Source organism: Sprattus sprattus (assembly GCF_963457725.1).
Source record: "Sprattus sprattus genome assembly, chromosome: 13".
NCBI lineage: Eukaryota > Metazoa > Chordata > Actinopteri > Clupeiformes > Clupeidae > Sprattus > Sprattus sprattus.
Window position 1 is genome coordinate 17,571,400 of NC_137911.1, and position 20,548 is coordinate 17,591,947.

General features: G+C 42.7%; 1 protein-coding gene across 1 annotated transcript in view; it reads left to right on the top strand.

The window, feature by feature from the left end:
• The first annotated feature begins 5,791 nt into the window (after positions 1-5,791).
• The window catches only part of setd3 (SET domain containing 3, actin histidine methyltransferase), a 28,476-nt gene continuing 13,719 nt past the window's right edge, over positions 5,792-20,548 (top strand). The window contains exons 1-6 of the mRNA XM_080850555.1: positions 5,792-5,860; positions 9,514-9,638; positions 10,493-10,585; positions 10,844-10,992; positions 12,942-13,014; positions 14,347-14,603. Of these exons, the coding sequence (XP_080706681.1) occupies positions 9,542-9,638; positions 10,493-10,585; positions 10,844-10,992; positions 12,942-13,014; positions 14,347-14,603 (669 nt within the window). The 5' untranslated portion in view covers positions 5,792-5,860; positions 9,514-9,541. The remainder of the gene's footprint in view (positions 5,861-9,513; positions 9,639-10,492; positions 10,586-10,843; positions 10,993-12,941; positions 13,015-14,346; positions 14,604-20,548) is intronic.

The window sequence follows — 20,548 nt, forward strand, 5'->3', positions numbered from 1 at the left end:
CCGCGGCATCAGCCAGCACCCAGGGTCTAAAGCAAACAAGCAACCCAGTAAACAAAGCGGGAGACACCAGCAGCTGCCTCCTGCACAGGCACAGGCTTTCCTAGGAAGATCACCAAGTAGACGAACTGCTTGCATTGCTCTTTCCTCAACTCAAGTCGTGTCATATCCTGTTTTCTTTCTTCCCCTCAAGCTTCAAAGTAATCATCACAAAACACAAACAAAGAAGAAGAAAAAAAAACACAACATCCGCTGACAAGTCAGTTTCATGCCATCCTCAGTGTTACAAAGTACTGTGGACAGACAACTAGTTTTTACCAATTATCTGCCTTTCCAGGATGTGACTCTACAGGTTGGAACAACCTTAAACCTGTTGTTCAGAGGTTGCTTAAACCTGTATTTGAACAGAATCTCCTCACCATATTCTCCAAGGTCCTAATATATGTTCATCAGTCCTGGAAATGTTGACAGACTTCAAGCATGTCTGATCAAGGATGGTTTTTTTGCACGTACGTTTAATTTTGTGTTATTGACCGAGGAAGCGTTTTTCTTTTTTTAAAGTAGAGCTTCTCCTTCAGGAAGCCCACATGTTAACCATTGTGGCTGACTAAACATGGCACTATTTTTCTATCAGTATATTTTTCTTCTCTAGAGTGGCCATGTATTAAGCATATGTGTGTGTGTAATCACCATATTCAGTTTCATACCTTGTGTTTCAAAACTGTGATCATTGTATGGAAGGATGTAGTGTATGAAGGGGTGAACAGAGGAAGGGAAGTCCTTTTTTGTCTGAATACTGGAGTGTGCTGTGAAGTGTGTGTGTGTGTGTGTGTGTGTGTGTGTGTGAGAGTGTGTGTCTGTGTTTGTTTAAGAGAGAGAGAGAGAGAGAGAGAGAGAGAGAGAGAGAGAAGTCTGCTGGATAGAGGAGGTTATCAATAATGTTTAATTCTTCTTCTGACTGAATCATTGTAATAATTCTAGTGTCCGTCAGATAAAGCAATAACAGTAACACATTAACACATGCCAAGAATTTACCTTCATTATATGAAGAAGCAGACCTGAATTTGACAATCATTCTAATGCTAATTAAATGTAATTCATGTACAGACTTCCATCTATCTAACTGAACAAACGTGAACAGGCATGCACATAAACACATTGACCTTTAGCTGACAAATCCAGATAAATCCCAGATTTGAGCCAGTCACTACCTTGTCAGCACTTACAGTAGCTCATTAAATCACACAACAGCTTAATATAATGGAATGGAAATGTGTAGTTCATGGCTGAACTACTAGTCCTCTGATCCCAGATCATTATGGACAAGTTGTCCCAATGCAACTGTGTTCTGTCATGACTGCAAAACAAGGCTGTCTGTTGACTCTGAAGATACCGTCTGAAGCTGTGTCTCACGAGTTTAAAAAATTCCACTGTCAGACCTTCCATCGATATACGATCTGTTTGATCGGTATTAAAGCCCTTTGTTATGAGCATGAACTGTGTAACATCTGTCAGAGTGCTGTGCAGGAACTGTGTTCCTGGAGATCTCTTACCTACAGTGTGACATGTCGTCACTCTTTGAGTTCTTTTAGCTAAGTCCTTTTGCTCACTTTTCTGAGTTCCCCAAGCTGCAGGGTGTTCTCGTCGAGCATAGTGCGGTCTGTGTGTGCAGTCTGGAAAATCTCTTGACCATGTCTGCAGGATTGCTCAAATGACAACTGCCTCAATGCCACTTGCAATAAGCTCCTCCGCCCATGTAAATGGACTGAATTCATATAGCGCTCTTCTACACATACAGCACTCGAAGCGCTTTACAGATGAAAGCCTCAGAAATCGACCCATTCGTACACTGATGGCAGAGGCTACTATCTAAGTTGCCAACCTGCGCGTCTGGAGCGGTTTTGGGTTCAGTGTCTTGCTCTAGGACACTTCGCCACTTTTGAAGAGGAGTCGGGATCGAATGACTCCTCTACCTTCTGAACCACTATCACCACCAGCATTGAGGGACGAAATTGAGTGTTTTATGCTTCTTGTCTATTTTTGCCACTTTCCGTGAGTGGCCCACAAGTTCCATGAAGTCCACTTCTTGTGCACCTCGTTTATGGCTGTTGTGAGTTGCTACTGTTGTGAACAGTTCACAGTTCGTCCATCTGCAGACGTTTTCAGAATGAACCTGGCATAAGGGTCTCTTCCCCCCCTGCCTGGTTTGATTTGGTCCAAGGGAGCTACACTGTGGTGTGATTATGTCATTAAAGTAGTTAGGTGGGACGGGTGAGAAAGCTGACATCCTGATATGACACGATCAGTAAGGTAGGCCTGTTGATGCTGTGTTATGAGCACTGTGCTGCGTCCTGTGGATTCAAAAGACAGACTATACAAGCACTGGTTCCTTTGATAGTAGCAACTATGTTGCCCATTTTGTTTTGGTACCATGGTTGGATTTGAAATTGTCATCCTCTTATACCATACTTTTTTTGGTACTTCTGATTGATGAGGTCCATTTTCTGTGTTTTTTTTCCTGTCCATTTACATTTTTTTTTTACATTTGTTAAGTCTTTGTGGGCTCTCTTCTGGCTTGTCCCCAGTGTGAGCAGAAACTGATGAGGACGAGCGTGTCAGAGTGCAGCACAGCAATGATGCGGCGTGTGATGTGTGGTGGAGCAACTCTTAGCTGAGCTAACTGTGCACAGTGTTCAAGCGTAGCATCTCTGTGTACCATACCACTTCAACAATAACAACATTTGGCAAAACTTGGTCGGCAAAGAACAGGAACCATGTCACTATATAAACCACCAACTAGCGATTCTCGTGTGCATTCTTTCAAATATCATAAACTAGGGTCTCTGTGGAGTTAAAGAGATCTCTGCTGGGTGTTGCATTTCTCATAAGAAGTCTTCACATGAATGTTCACATGAACATTCAGTCCTGTCCTGTCTGTATTTGTGAATGATCCTTTAGCTATGTCATGTCCATGTCATCTATGGTCTCTGAGCTGAGTTATATCTGTATTGCTAACAGTGTCTTAGCAAAGCTATATGATCTGTCTTTGTTGAGTGTTGCAGTGTCATTATTAAAGTTGATGTATATGTGCACATATAGCTCATAAATACTGTATAAAGATGTTATCTCATAGAAATATGAAGTGCAATATACTGTATATGAGCTTTGAACCTCAGACCTACGTGAGCATTCTTAAGCAGAGTCTTGTGTGCAACAGGGACACAAAGAGACTTTCAGCAATACACAGAGCCATTTCATTGTGGTCAGTGTATAATGTCCATGTCTCTTTTGCCTGGCCTGACCACTCAAGATTCAACACTGTTTCTAAAGGACATTTGCTGCATCTGGTTTTACTGGTATTTAAATGACTTGATATATGGGTAAACAAAACTATTTCAAATTGGTGAAATTATGCATAAATAAACGTATGGGAAATTGTGATCTATATACACTATGTCAGTTTTGGTAAAGGGAACAGTCCTCATTGAATGACTTTGCAAAATATTATGAGACAATTATGAAAGGCAAGAGAATTGTTAAGACCTAAAGATGCAGCAGGTGGCTTTTGTCTGTGTAATGTATGTAATATGTGAGATTTGCCACATTTTGATGTCTAAAGTAATACACATATAGACAAAATGAGCAGCAATCATTTGATGAATGAAGAAGAAATCATTTATATTTGACATATGTGAAAAGAATGTTGTTTTGAATTGACTCACCTAAACTGTTCCTCTAACAGTACATATTCTGAAGTTCAGAACCTGCTGTAATGTTTCAAATTCACCTGAAACACAAGTGAAAATACACTCATTTGTTGAAAAAAGTATTTTGAAAAAGTGACCTTTTTTAACTGATAGTCTATACACAACTACTGACTTTTTATATATGTGTTCATTTGAAAGCACAAAGTTTAATTGATATTATTTTCTTATATTTTCATTCAAATGCACTGCTTCTTTTGTGAAAGTGGTGTGGTGAAGAGCTTGTGATTAATTCAATGTTTTGTTGTAGACTGTCACTATGTAATATTCAGTAAACTTGTATCCTTGGATATACAGCGTTTGCTATGTAAATAGGCCTTCCTATCTATTCCTGTAGGATATCTTTAGTTAGCATGCAGTCATATATTTTTCATAAGATGTATACATGTATCTGAGATAGACTGATATCTTAGCAACTGAAATGTTTGGCTCAAATGGAAAAAATCTCCTTTAGAGTGTTTGCAATTAAAATGAAATACACATGTTCATGTCTCTGTCTTTTATAATCCTGTGTATTTGAAGAAAGGTGCAAGGTCGCCATCTCCTGGAGGACTGGTGAAATTGTATACTGCAAAAAAAAAATTGTGTTGGAAATGAAAAGATACTTTTGGCAAGAACTTGGGCCTCAAGCTCACTGCACAGACCTAGACACAAACATGCTCTACAGGAAACATTCATAGAAGGATATGCACAAACACAGAACACAAACACACACACGACTCACAAAATAAATAATTGGACGTTGTGCAGATACTTACACATTACATGTTTTTACAAAGCAATGTATCTATTGATTCTGCAGATAATTATAATTGGCTCTTACATTAGTGTTTAGTGGGGCCATTCCATTCAGATGGTGATCCCAGGGGCCTTTGTGTAAGCAGATCACTGGACAGGCAAACAGAGTAGTGATTATGCCTATGCAAAAGTCAAGGTCCCACTCACCATATTATATTACATCTAGTATACTAAAACAACTAAATGATCCAACCAAGAGATCACCAGTGGCAGAGAATACAATTATAGCCTGCTCTTTATGGTTTAGTTTAATTGTGCATCATAAGCCTTAGCCATATGAAAGCATTGTGGATACTTAACAGGTAGTTGTACAATAAAGTTCCTAGCATGCTGCTTAGTAGCATATGTATTATTAGACTTCAGATTTAGTATTTTTTATATCTGATTTATTTGTGCCTTCAATTAAACTTCAACACCTGTTAGTTTTCTAAGGTGTAGTTTGTTTTAGCCTACTTCAACTGATGGTTTGATTTATGTCATAGTTCAGCTAAGCAGTGGTGAAGATAATTATTTTGTTAAAAATGCATATAAGGACGATCACACAAATCATATTTGTAATCAATAACGGCGACTTCATGTCTGTGTAGTGAAGACAAACTTGGAAGAAAGAAATGTGTTTTAACCATAGACATAGGAGTCATGTCTATACGACCAATGAAACTGAGCAGAAACGGGGCGGCCTTCGGTTCTACCAATTATTGGGCATGTCTCAAGGGGGGGGCTTGACATTTCCACTTTAAAGCAGCAGTAGGATGTGTTTCTAAATCTAACCCTCTAGCTACCTTAAATGCATGTTAAAAACCTGTGCAAAAATCTTGTTATTATGATGCTTTAAGATCTATTGATGAAAGTGTTGATGATGTGCTCTGAAGGCTTTTTTTTTTAATTATTTTTACGTTTTCACAGGATTGTCCGGCCCATATCACACAGCTACATGGTGCAGTGGGAATGACAGTTGTGTTGATGTGCCATTCTTATGCCCATATCCCAAACCATTTGGAGATGATACCAAAACTAGTTGCTTTAAAGACACACCTCAAAAAGTAGCAAATTGTTGCAAAGTGTTGCTGTAAAGCCAATCAGACAATATTTTAACTTGCACATGTTATTCCATCTGCCAATGAAAAACCAAAGCAAGTGATAGTAGGGTGGGCAATACTTCAGCAACATCCAATTGGAATGATGTAATTTGTCATTGGAGGCGTTGGCAAATTGAGTGGAGTTAGGTTGAGCAGTTATTCGCCTTGTGGAAGTGGATTGAGAGCAGATTGACAGGAGGAACCGTTGCTGATAATTATAAGGTAGTTTTATCAGACAAGTATAAATTAATGTGTATTCGTTCTGAGCAAGGATCCATTTATGTCTGACAGTAGTTTAACAAATAACTTTAAGTTATATTTTCATGCAGCTGCTTGACGCTATGTTGCAAGCTAGTTAGCCAGCTAACAAGTTGCTAGCCTATTTGTGATATAGCTTGCTATGAAACCTAAGCTAACTAGCTAGCTAAGCTGCCTTCCCCAGAATAGCCAAAGTTTAATACTTGTTGGCTACCTAGCGTGTTCACTATGTTAGCTTCTAGCTAGTCAATCCCTCAAATGTTTTAATTGTTGGGCGTGGTCATTTACGTGAGTTAATGTGATAAACCTATATGTAGAACGCAAGTTTGTTGAAATCCGCTGTCTTGCGTTATTTGACTGTGGGCTTGCGTGATTTGTTGCAGAGCTATGGCTAGCAACTGGTTTAGCCAAAGCCGACGCTATTATTAGTAACCAAACGACCAGTTAACTCGGTAATTTTTGCCCCTGTCATGCACAGGGTAGCCGAAGATAATTGGCACAAAATTAGGTCAGCTGTTGGTCGCTTGAACTAGGAAAAGACACATATCCATTGTGAGATTATTACAATGATGGCCTTCATAAGACACCAACCTTGAGAAGTGAATCTAGGTCTGGTCATTCATTAATTAGACAGTGAGTTTGAAGCAGTTCTAGTGATCTTGGTGGATAATTGTTAGAATGGGTCATAACTGCTGGTGTGTATATTTCCAAACAGAAGGAAATCTAAATTTGGTGCCATTTATGAAAATTATATTCGTATCTGAATGAAGAGAAAGGTGATGGAACATGTGTGTCTCTGTGAGAGGGAGTGTGCGTTTGTAATGTAAAAAGTACCCATCCTCTTTCTTTACCACCCATCTCTCTTCTGCAGACTGCATTTCCTGCTACAACATGTAGGCTTCCGATCTGAGGGCAGTGGCTGATTTTGTATGTGTCATGGCAGCCTAAACTTGGTTATCAACATCAAAATCAGATTTTTCTACCTGCACAGTTACATGGTCACTTCCTCTGTCGGCTCAAAACTAGTATACATAGTAGAGCAGTCTTTGCCAGTAGCTCGGCTTTTTTTGTTTGTGGGTACCAGCTAATAGTTCACCCTCGTTTGTGTGAAACCTCTTCTAAACATAACCGCTTTGCACTGGTTTCTTTCTTGCACTGGGAAAGTAGCACTCTTGAAAGGCAGGAACAGCTGAGATTGCAAAGTCAGTTGCTGCAACATCTGTGATTGCATCAATGTAGGTCCAGTGCATGTTTCCTCTTGCCCTGGGCCTCCTGAAAGGAAAACTGTTTCTAGAAAAGTTTATAGAACATTGACCTAAAATAACTACTCATGTTAGCATAATTCAACAGTTTGATTCTGTTTACAGCCACTCCCATACACCTGTATCTTATGTTGTGTTTACCAAGATCCTCTGAAAATGTACTTATAATTTCCATTTATTTAGACATAAGACTATCAGCCACAATACTGGCTGTGGAATTCAGTCCATGCATTAGGTTAAAACATGAAATCAGATGGATGAGTGCGGAATTATTACACAACAGAATCACACTGGATTGTTGCTAGGGAGACGCTGAACCGTTCCGAAGCTCTGTTGCATTGAAATAAGGTCAACAAATGAAAGTAGGATGAGGCAAGCAAACAGCCCGCAGGATGTAGGTGTAGCATGCAAAGGCCTACATGCTGCAGACGATGGTTTTTTAAGGCACCATTTTGCTGTCAGTGATGGAACGCACACAGACACACAGACACACAGCCCTGCTATCAGTTCATCTATTTTAATGGACAGGATCAATGCTTTTGACCAGGATGGCACATCCAGTGTTTCTTTTTGGATTCTAAACTGTACTCATTGATGAACAGCGTTGAACCTGTCATCCTTTAACCTCTTGAATAGCTGTCTGATTGTTAAAGGCATGAGTAAGGGCATTCTTGGCATGGCAGTCCACCTGTTGTTGTTCACAGATACTTCAGTGCACAAGTGGACCACAAATGGTGACAGAAACAAGAGTGTCTGACAGTGGCACATGCAGAGCTGCTTTGGCTTAGAATACTTACTGGATGACCTAGGAACAGCTTTAGCAAAGTCCCATTTCATCCAAAATCCCACTTTGTTCTCATCTTGTGCTATCTTGAAGAGTGAGTTTAACACAGTGATCAATAAACTGTAGTCGATATTTCATTTTTTAGCCTTGTAAGAGCAATCATTACATATTTTCCTGCATTTGCTTAAATTCAGCCAAACTGGCTTGTTGAATTTGCACTGGCTTGCAGTCCAAAGATCAGGCTGTCAGGCACAGAGCTAGGAGATGAAGGCGTTCATTGACTCCCTGCCCCAGCCTCTCTCTCTCTCTCTCTTGTTGTTTGGTAGGTGACATTCACTTGAGTCGTTTTTATGTTCTCTCTCACTCTTTCATTGGCCTAAAGTAGCAACTGGTCACCAGGAAGCTGTCAGGGCTGCTAAAGGGTTTTGTGCCCATCTGTCTTAAAGGGTTAGCGGCCATTCAGCTTAACCTGTGCTCTCCAACTGAGGAGGAACACACACTGTCACTCACTCTCACACACCCACACACAAGGATCTGTTGCCATTAGAAGTACACAGGACACAGTTGGAATATAAAGTGTTTTTTGATTACATAGAAGTTGGTGTTTGATGCAAAATCTCATCTAAATGTAAAGGCACAGTTCAGACATATTAATAAAATGCCATGCTCACACTTCTAATACATGTGATATGTGTTGATTATTGAAATTATTCATGGTTATTCGGTGGGAATTTCAAAGCAAAAAGTACTTAAGTTGACTTTAGTGATGAGTACTGCCCTCTAGTGGTCATTATATGCACTTAACATTATACACTGTAAAAAAATCTGTAGGTTGAACTTGAACCGTATGGTCTGTTGAACCTCCTGTCTGAAGAGCAGGACAAATGTTAAATGAGAAAGGATGTTTAGATACTTCTGTTTAGTTTATTGCCCCAAGGGGGGAATTCTTTTCCACAGCAGTGTATGTCTACCTCATGTTTTACATCCCATAGTACATATAACAGAACAGCACACAGTGCTCATCTGCGAACAGCATGAGTTCAACAACAGTGCATTTAACAGAAACGTCGCATGATAATGACTGACCGTATCCAACAACACTCAGCAACAGCAGGGTTATCAGTGGGTTATTTTGTTAAGTGCTGCTGTGGCTGCGGATTTTAGGCTTTTGCCAAAATGCCTGATACCCGCATCCACAATAAGGCTTCTGTTGACCTTCCAGGGTCAAACGCAGGAGGAATAAATGGCCTTATCATTAACATTATAAGGACATGCATCGTTATGCTCTCTCCTCTCTTTGCTTATTATTAATAATAATGATAATAATAAGAAGAAGAAGAACAAGAATGATGATGATAATAAGGACATTGCCTCATTCTGCCCTCTCCTCGCTTTGCTAAATAATAATAATAATAATGATAATAAGATGATGAAGAAAAATTATGATGATAATAACAATAAGGATATTGCCTCATTCTGCTCTCTCCTCTCTTTGCTCAATAATAATAATATACTAGAAATGATGATGATAAGGATATTGCCTCATTCTGCTTTCTCCTCCTATGTTGTAGTAAAGCTGCATTTTGCTCCAGACAGAAGATGGGGAAGAAGAGTCGTGTGAAGACTCAGAAGTCAGGGGCCACCGCTGCAGTCTCCCCCAAAGAGATGATGAACCTCATCTCAGAACTCTTGCAGAGTAAGTGCAGCCAATGGCCTCCTCACCACAGATAAGAGGACAAGGAAGGCACTGCTAGGATGGAGTTTAATAATTGTGTCATTGTTTGGTGACAGAGACAGAACCTTTCAGAGTTATTGCTATCTGCAAATGCCTTTATTGAATTGATTTCGATATGTATCCTAGGTGGCATACAGGCATAGCATAACCTTTTACTGGTCTCAAACTTAAGCAAGGTGCTGTTGACGTCAATGCGCTAATCTCATAGACCAGTCACAGACCATACAAAATGAATGAATCCATTTCTCATTCACTTTTATTGTGTGTATTTTTGATGGGTGAGAGAGAGATTAATGTTGCCTTTTTTATTTGTATTTATGTACTAGCAAACAGTTATTGCACTCGTTTGATCAGAGCTGTGATGAAGCACAACTGTAATGGATATCATTTTTATTTCACTTGAAATCAAACGAATGCAGCCAATGTAACCATGTTGAGGAATCTTGGAGAGGATTCACAAACTTCACAGAGATCCATAGCTTCAGCCTGTGCAGTTCTTCTTATGCTTCTGTGTTGATAGACATGTTTTACCCCTTGCTGACATAAGTAGACCTCCTTTGAAATAAATCGAGGGATTACTGTGACCAAAGACCACTGGTGCATTCCCATAAGCGTCTTCCTCTGGGAGAGAATCTCATTTCCTCTCCCTGTATGAGCTTTGGGTATTGGGTACGTTATGAGATCTTGAGGTAAAGTTTTCATCTCCTGTGTGAGACTAGCCCTTCAGTAGAGGCCTGACGGCACACTTTTCTCAATACTGTAACACACTTTTTTTTGGATTGAAATAGTTTAACCCTTCTCTTCTATCCTTTCAGAGTGCAGCAGTGCAGCCCCCTCTGCTGGCAAGGAGTGGGAAGAGTATGTCCAGATTCGGACGTTGGTGGAAAAGATCCGCAAGAAGCAGAAAGGTTCTAACTTGACAGTATACTCATTCATACATACATGCACACATACATACATACATGCGTACAAACATGCATACATGCGTGCATACATGTGTGTCTGTGTGGATTCAGATATGTCAGTGATGTTATGTGACATGATGTGTGTGTGTGCAGGTATGTCAATGGTGTTTCAGGGCAACAGAGAGAGAATTCCTTTTCTGAGCTGATGGCCTGGACTGCAAATGTTATATGACAATTTTGTGTGTGTGTGTGTGTGCGTAGGTATGTCAGTGATGTTCGAGGGCAACAGAGAGGAATTCTTCTCTGAGCTGATGGCCTGGGCTGCAGACTGCGGGGCCTCCTGTGACGGCTTTGAGATCTCCAACTTTGCAGACGAGGGCTATGGACTCAAAGCCACCAGAGATATCAAGGTGTGTGTGCTTACTGTCTAATGATGTTATTATTAACACACACACTCCTAAATAGATTACTACACGTTCATCATCAGTCAATAACACTCTGAGCCTTGAAAGCACACACACACACACACACACACACACACACACACACACACACACACACACACACACACATATAATCCCTCATACATTACACACACACACACACACAAGCCAGATTTCTCGGTCATCACTTACTCAGTCACACACCGACACATGTTCATGCAACAGTGTGTTTACTCCTCTCTCATACACACACACACATAGACACACATTATATCACTCACTCACTCTCTCTCACTCACTCTAACTCTCTAACTTAGATAAAGTTTTCTCTCTCTCGCTCTTTTTTCTCTCTCTCCCTCTCCTCCAACTTGGTCTGCATCACATCTCTGTCACACTCACACACACACACACACACACACACACACACACACACTTGACAAAAACAGTGCAGTTCAATAATGACTTGATGTAGTGACTGGACAGAAGCTGTGGCGTTGGTGAAGATGTAATCATCAATGTTTTTAAGTGGTTTGGCGAGTGCTGTTGAGGCGACAGGCTGCGTGTTTCTCTCTGTGGGGGTCTGGATTGATCAGCCCATGTTATTGTCAAACTTCCATGCCAAACATGTCCAGTGATCAATTTCTTTTAGAATAACCCTCATATGAGGTGCTTATTGAGCTCTGCAGATTACCCTCATTCACTCGCATTGATCACACTGAGTGGCTTTAATGAACTGGGAGTGCTCTTCTTGCACCCGAGCCTTTCAGATCACGACGAGACTGGGTTAATGGGCCAAGGCAACTAACTCGCCCAGGACAGGAAAAAATGAAAACTCAATCAAACACTTGACTGGTGTACATGGTATGAGTACTAACTGCCTTCCTCAGTTTTTGGAATTGCATGCATTTTTGTTGTTCATGTTCACAAAATATGTGCATTCACAGTGTAGTCATACCATAGTCTATATATGAACACCATGTACTACGATGCACTGATACAGATAATGGTGTATACATGACTGTTGTCTACATATGCATACCGTCTAAGTATACTGTGACGCCCTGCACTGTTTATTACCATGTACTAGGGATTCACTGATATCACGCTATGATACCACTTCATGGCAACATTATGTAAAACTCAAGGCTGCGGTCAGGAGGTGTTATGTCATTTTTTGCCGTCCAGAAACAGCTAGTAGCTAGTAGAATTTATGACTTTATATGTATATATAAAGTTTCTATGTAACTTTACAATGTGACGTCATCATGTCAAAATGCAAGTACATTTGTAGGTCCTCTGTTTGTCATTCAAGCAGCAGATCTACTTCACACTACTTGGCACGTTTCATGTGTGAGCGTGAAGGAGAGTGATAGCGCTCTGGTTACAGGGCCTGTCATTGTTGGTACCTGGTGGTAGCTAGTTAGCTAACTAGCTGATTTAAATTCACTAAGGCAAGACTTGAAGGTGAAGGGGGTATTTTTTCGAAATGGAAAAGGCACAGGCGATGCTAGAGGGGGTGGAGGGCGAGTTGCCCACATTGTCAGGAACTGGAGACAAGAGCAAGGTGTCATGCTAGTTAACACGTCTGAAAAGAGGAGCCGCATTACTGTGGTGAAAAATGATACATTCATGTATAGGACACAGGACTTCCACCGCAGCAGAACTGCAGAAAGTTTACAAAATCAGTGTAAACCGTGGTAAATAGTCATGAAATTACAGTAAATATCTTTGTATTTGTCGTTATTAAATGTGACAAGGAGAAAGACTGCAGCAGTTCTGGTTTGTGTGTAGGCAGATAGTCTCAAGATTTCAGCCAGGGAAATAGGTCAGGAGGTAAAAATCAATCAAAGAGTCTGTAGACAGCGGTGGTGTATAGGGTGTCTGTGTGATGATCTGAGACGCATTTTTGTACGCAGGCCGAGGAGCTCTTTCTGTGGATCCCCAGGAAAATGCTGATGACCGTAGAATCAGCCAAGAACTCCATCCTAGGTGAGTGGGACTGACTGATTGCCGACTTTTGACCTTTGACCTCATACGCTGCCACGTGTTGTCATGCCGTCTCAGAGTTTGACTTCACTCCTCTCAGCAGTACAGCACATATGCACTGAACACATTCTCCCCCGGGAGATGATCGCCCAGAATGCAATGCAGCGAACAGTTCTCAAAGCGAACAATGTTGTATTTCCAGCATCGAGCAACTAAAAGCTGCACTTAACTGACCAAGTATGATGAGATGCTAGTGATCTTTCCAGGTAGCAATGGACTGACCTAAACTAAATCTTAAAGATAGATAGAGATAGATAGATAAGATAGATAAATACTTTATTAATCCAGTGGGGAAATTCTGGGATCTTGCAGCTCTCTCATATTTACAATAATTACAGACAATATGATACAATACAAACAATACAATTCAGCTATGTACAGTGTTACTATGTCGCTCAGTCCTTGAACGTATCGTGGTTGAGCCGCCCGCTACGGAGGCTGCTGGACTGTCCTGCCAGGACATGGTGGAAGGGGTGATTAACATTGCCCATGATGGCCAAGAGCTTTCCCCGTATCCGTCTCTCAACCACAGTCCCCAGTGAGTCCAGGTTCTGCCCCACCACTGAGCTCGCCTTTCTGACTAGTTTGCCCAGCCGCCCAGTGTCCCTCTTAGATGTGTTGCCTCCCCAGCAGACTGCAGCAAAAAAGAGCATGCTCGCCATAACAGATTGGTAAAACATGCGCAGCATCTCTTTGCATTCATCAAAGGACCTGAGTTTCCTCAGGAAGAACAATCTGCTCTGTCCCTTTTTGTATGTTGCACCTGCGTTAGCCAACCAGTTCAGCTTGTCGTCTAGATGCACCCCCAGGAACTTGTAGGTCTTAAACACAGATGACAAAATTCTAATATTCTATCCTTCACTTCAAAGAGCCTAGAAACAGTGCTGAAATACTGTCCATGTATTCAATTGGCTGTAGTTTGATTTACACATTGATTCAGCCAAGACGTTCTAATTAGTACACAGTGTCTTGAGGAACAAAGCTGTTCTCCGAAATGTCGGTTCTAATGCTGTGACAAAGTTGTCCTCCGTACTCAACATTGGAAGGACTTGTCATCAAAGTCGTCCTCCATCTTCTAAAATGTCAGTTCTAATGCTGTGACAGTTGTCCTCCGTACTCAACATCGGAAGGACTTGTCATCAAAGTTGTCCTCCATCTTCCAAACGTGTGCATAAGTTGCTGCTGCTGCTGCCCCCCGTCCATCTGGCCGCTCCTCCAGCTCTCTCTCTCCCTCACTCCCTCTCTCTCTCTCTCTCTCTCTCTCTCTCTCTCCAGGTCCCCTGTACAGTCAGGACCGCATCCTGCAAGCCATGGGCAACGTGTCGCTGGCCCTGCACCTGCTGTGTGAGCGTGCCAACCCGGCCTCGCCCTGGCTGCCCTACATCCGCACCCTGCCAACCCACTACGACACCCCGCTCTACTTCCACGAGGACGAGGTACGCTACCTGCTGGCGACGCAGGCCATCGCAGACGTCCTGAGCCAGTACAAGAACACTGCGCGCCAGTATGCCTACTTCTACAAAGTCATTCAGGTGAGGAGATCTGTGTGTGTGTGTGTGTGTGTGTGTGTGTGTGTGTGTGTGCGTGTGCGTGTGTTTGTGTCTAAGTCATTCCGGGAAGAGGGTTAGTTGGTGTGTGTGTTTGGGAAGGTGTGTATGAACCTGTAGTGAGGGTCAAGGAGTTGCTTTCAAACCCCCTTGAAGTGTCATTTTTGACCCGACTGAAGGATCAGAAATTGGACCTTGGAACACTGAGCCCTGTGACATCACAGGATAAGTCCCTGCACTACTGGGTTTAAAAGCAGATTAAAACAGATGTCATGTCAAGCAGGACATAGATGTCAGATGACAGAACTGACATCTGCTGAAATTGGCAGAAAAAGAGTGAGAGGGGAGGGTTTCATTACATAGCACGAGTAGCACATTGTGATGTTAATATTAGAATAATTACTGGTTGTTATGACTTATGTAAGACTTCTTATTTCATGTTACTAACCCTAAACCTTACCCCAACTCCAATTACATCTTACACCATACTGATATGCAAATAAAATCACATTGTAATTAACTACATTTTACGTTGCCCTCAACTTGCCCTCTGATTCGCCATAGGAAGCAATCTTTTTGAAGTAGTAGTTGAATGTAGTTAAACTCTGATGACAAGCCCTGTGTTCTCTGCACTCTTTGGTGTCTGCCATCCACGGTATTAAACCAGCTTCAGTTCCTCTGGACTTGTTCAGCAGGGTTTGGTTCTGCAGTCTGTCTGCCTCTCCTCTGCTCTGCTCTGTGAGTGCTGAGGCTCTTTTTAAAAGCTTTTCCAGCCGCTGAAGTCTGAAGGCTGCAGTCGGCAGTGTAGCCTGAGGTGGGCCAGAGTAGCTGCTGAATGAATGCCCTCTTGCACTCAATTTCAAGAGTTGTGATAAGCTGCCATTGAAACGGCTTACGGTGCCACGGGCAGTGACCGTGTGTGGCCAGCAGATGGCGCCGTACTCACATCTCATCCACTGCCCTTTAGTGAGGGAGGACACAAGTCAGTTTTGTCTCATTTTACTGCATGTCTGTCACAGGGCCAAACCACTGATTTGTACATGTCACATTTCATCTCACTTAGTTCTATGTAACAGTAAAGAATAAACACCTTCATTTTTGTATGGGAGCATATTCATAGATTGAATGAAAATATGAATCGAGAAAATAAAGAATTTAATGTGTGCAGTGTTCTGCATGTTTGTGAAGCATCCATGTACATGCATCATAAGTACATTGCACAGGGTCTGCCAATAGACTGTTTTTAGTCTGATCAGATAAAACAAGGACAATGAGCAGTCTTCAGTCACACTTCCTCTAGTTGTTGGCATAGTGACATGCTGATGTGCTCGCATTTGATCTTCTAAGGTTTGTTCAGTTTTCTTGAAACTGTATCGACGGATTGTTATCCATGGACAGGGTAGTCAACTGTAAGAGTGTGGATATGTTTTCGTGCTGTTAACAGGGTAGTTTGCTACAACAGTACTGGGGTTTCGTTTTTCTCGTAGTCACGGTAGTTTACTGTCAGAGAGATGCACAGCTGTTCCATTAGCTCAAGCGTAGTCTTCTGATTTTTCTCTGGATTTTCTGTCATGAAGATCGCTCTCTCTTCTCAAGGCAGCCATTTTCTCTGTTTCACTGGAACAGTGGAGTAAATGATGTCTCAATACCTCTTTGCCGAAGTCCACTACATTATCATCACCCAGTGACGTTTAAGGTTTAGCTATTGTGATGGAAATCGCTAAATATGCAGATTTGTGGTTATTAAATGACATGTGGAAATGATGATTTATTTAAGATGTCTCTGTAATCAGACCAATAAATATTGCCCTCGTTGAGTTCCACGCTTGAGCTATTAAAGAGGCAATAAAAAGGCTCTGGTCTTCTGAATTACGTTTGAAAACCTCCGCTCATCTCGGTTGTTCCTTTCATTAGATGACTGTCAATTAGAAAAATGAATTTTATCCACAGCACTGTCAAGATAAGGCATCAAATATTCATGGGGAGAAGTTAATGTATTTGTCATTTTTCCGACCGTTCTATTGACATCTTTGGTTATTAAACGTTAGGCTCTTCACAGCAGTTAAATGACTGGAACATGGTTTATTGTCCCTTCCTCTGTTGTTCACGCCCCAAACAATTAATATTCCTGCCATTTATATACATTAGTAAATAATGACACTATGATTGCCATTGCAAAGAGCATCTGGGCATCTTGTGTGTTAGTGTCTTTTCGTAACCCTTTCATTATTCCAATACATTTTATTTTTCTTCTCATACTCCACTGAAGCCTTTTTTTGGCTTGTGACCAGTAGGTGGCAGAAGTGGGTTAATATGAGTTCCATCTGAGGAGTATTCCAAAGTTCACTCTCGCTGCCGTGGCGACCGCAGGTCCTCAGAAGCTTTTGAGCAGGAGAGATTGTCCTCACTGCAACCTCCTTTGCAACCAGAACTCAGGCCTGTAAGCTGGTATAAGGTGCGATGGTGTGTGTGAGAGTGAGAATGAGAGAGTGTGTCTGCAATAGCAGCACAGCAATCAAACCCACACTCAGACACTTGAGTCCGTTCAGACTCTGTGACTGTGGATGATGAGTGTGTGTGTGAGTGTGTGTAGAAGGAGAAAAGCGAAAAGTAGTGTTTGAGTGATATGTAGGTGTAACACTGTTTCGTGCATGGCTGGAGTGTCAGGGTCTATAGAGGGTAGTGTGTGTGTGTGTGTGTGTGGTCGTAGAGCCGTGTGTGTGTGAAGGCGGGCAGGGGCAACTCTGGCTAACCCACCCCCCCTCGGTGCGTGCCGTGTCCGTGAGGCGCAGGTTTGGGAGCCCATGTCACTGTAATGACTACTGTCAATGTCTCACAGGCTGGCTTCCTGGCCGGCCGCAGATGACCGGGCTGGAAAATTAGCTTGTCGCATTGGCTTTGAATTGAATTGACCTGATTGTACCTTCCGCACATGTTGAGAAGGAGACTGACAAACTCCCATCACCCCCCCCCTCCCCAGTTCCTTTACTCCTCACCCCCCCATCCCTCCATGTCTGTCCTTACCACCTACCCCCAAGCCCCTTCTTACGGCCACTGGGGTGGGGAGAGGAGACCAGAGCTGTCTGCTGGAATTGGGAAAGGCTTTTATATAATGCATATATATGCACATTAGAGTGTGGAGTGGGATAGGCCGTTGTCACTGTCGGGGGGCGCTTCCTGAAGCGTATCAGAGTGTTCCGCATTGGCCTCTGGGGACCAATGATGGCCGTCCCGTTTTTATCAGGGCCGTGTGTGTGTGTGTGTGTGTGTGTGTGTGTGTGTGTGTGTCTGTTTGTGTGCACTAGTCTGCATATGTGTGTGTGTAGGCATGTGGGGGAGGTAGCCCTCATAAGGTGACCCTCATATGTAGCCGATGCAAAGTATGTGTGTGCACGTTTGTGTGACGTTCGTGTGTGTGTGTGTGTGTGTGTGTGTGTGTGTGTGTGTGTGAGGACGTGGGGGAGCTGGCCCTCATAAGGTGACCCTCATATGCAGCGGATGCAAAGTAACCTTGTGTGTGTGCTACATGTGCTGTGCACTGATGAGAAATGGTGGTGCGTCCCTCGAGGCACTGCCCCCTCCCCTCCCCACAACTCACACCCCCACGTCTCTGTGCTGAGATATTTGTCAAGATCGCTGTGGAGGGACAGGGAAATGTCACCCGCAACGACACTGTGCTGTGGCTCCCTCCCTTATTTTTGTGTTGCCAGCTGTGTTTTTTTCCCCCGAAAACACCATTTTAGCCCTCAATGCTGTTGATGTGTCGTTTTCTGCTTCCCACTGCAGTGAATGCACTGACTGTGAACCCAAATGGTGGGCTGCAGACCCGCACTTTTGCAGTGTCCTTGTGTGGTCCTGCTCCCAGGTCAGGGGTTTAACTCCTCTGTGCTGCCTTTATGTGTCTGATCTGAATGAGGCAGTCACAGTTGCCCTAAGCAACTACATTAAGAAAAGTGGCGACCACTTCATTTCCCCTGGTTACCCCCTGTGGCAACAGCATTTTTACTCTATTTTTATGATATTCATGAATAAAATCGAATTAAGTGATATCCAATTTTCTCAGTGATATCCGAACATCGTCTAAGCATTCTTTCAGGCAGCTGGGAATTGAGAACATTCCCATTTCAGAACGTCCCACTGTTCATGTAATGACAACAAACGGTATTGACGGTTAGGTAATGTTAAGTAGGAAACACACACAATCGAGATAAAACTAGCGGCGACAAAGGCTGACTGTTGCGTTGCCTCATGCCGCCTGTGCCTGGGTCAAAAAGTTGCACTTTAATTACAGCTGTTTTTTTAGTGCAAGACTGAGTTACTTTCTAGATCAGTAATTCAAATTGAGCAAAAAAAAGAGCCTTTTTTCGTTTTGAATAATAGTTAAATGGAAGAGACTGTATTGTCAGTTAGATAACTAGCCATCACTCACGCAAATGGAAATGTTTTTTTTTTGCATTCACAGACTAATTAGTTTAATCACCCAAACAAACATACACTCACGACTTGGAATTAGTCTGATAATTATGGCAACCATTTAGTTGGATTTGGCGACTAAAAAGCTCATGCCCTGTTGCTAAGTTTGGCAACCGCTTTTAAAAAAAGTAAATACCCTGGAGCATCTCCGTTGTGTGACACTTGCGCTGGGTAAACTTGGGTACGTGCGGCAGTTCATTTGCAAAACGCCATCACAGGTCTCATACAGCTCAGGAAGGTTAAAAAGAGAAGAAAAAAACACGCCTATGAGAAACTGTATCCCGACCACACAGGAACACTACACCCTGAAGCAGACTTGTATATGCCGACACACAAGCGCACACTCTTTTAAGTATAAACAACAATCAGTGTAAAGGGTTCCAAGAAACCCATTTTCTGAGCATCACTTTGTCTTTTTAGATCCACTTGATCACTTAAATGTACACGTTCTCTTACACACACACACACACACACACTTATATATCCACACACACACACTTATATATCCACACACACATACACGCTCCACTGTGTCCTCCTGTGCAGCTCCATCTCAACTGGCCAATTAGCAGAGTTGATGTGTGGCCTCTTTATGGGCAGGTTGCTGGCCCTGTGTGGGAGCTTTTGTTTTGTAATTGATTTACAGGACCATCTCTACACACACACACACACACACACACACACACACACACACACACACACACACACACACACACACACACACACACACACACACTGTGCCGGTGCGAGCTCCACTGTGGCCAGTGATGAATTACCTTCCTCCACTGATTCTAATGCATCAGCCTCTTCCCCCTCCCTCTCTCCACCCCCCACCCCACCCCCCCAGTTATCTCTCCCTCTGTCTAACACACATACTGCACCATAGCCCAGGATCCCCACCCCCCACCACCGATGGCCACCCCCTGACAAATTAACCAACTACATACACACATACACATATGCACAGACACACATGCTAACACACCTCAGCTCTTCCCAGGTTGTCCTGGATACGGGTCCAGTTAGTGGGCTCTACAGCCTCGCCTTGCCTCAAGACAGACAGACAGACAGACAGACAGACAGACAGACAGACAGACAGACAGACAGACAGACAGACAGACAGACAGAAGGCTCAGCTGGTGGGCAGCAGACTGGTTCTGTGGTGCTGAGTTGTGTATGTGAGGTGCTGCCCACCCTCAGGAGTCTCAGCTCATTATCAACCTGATTATTACTTAAGCTGGGCCCATTAAGACCACCCGGCCTCTCAGCCCTCTCACTGGCTCCATTAGTTATTCCTAGTAGCAGCCCAACCCCTTTCCTGCCTCTTTCCACTAGAGTCCATTCAGGTGGGGTTTTTCCATAGGCACTTTTGGCTGCGCTGTGCCGAGCCGAGCTAATTTGAATTTCCATCACGAGCTAAACAGCATAAAATAACACCATGTCTGCCTCCAAGCATG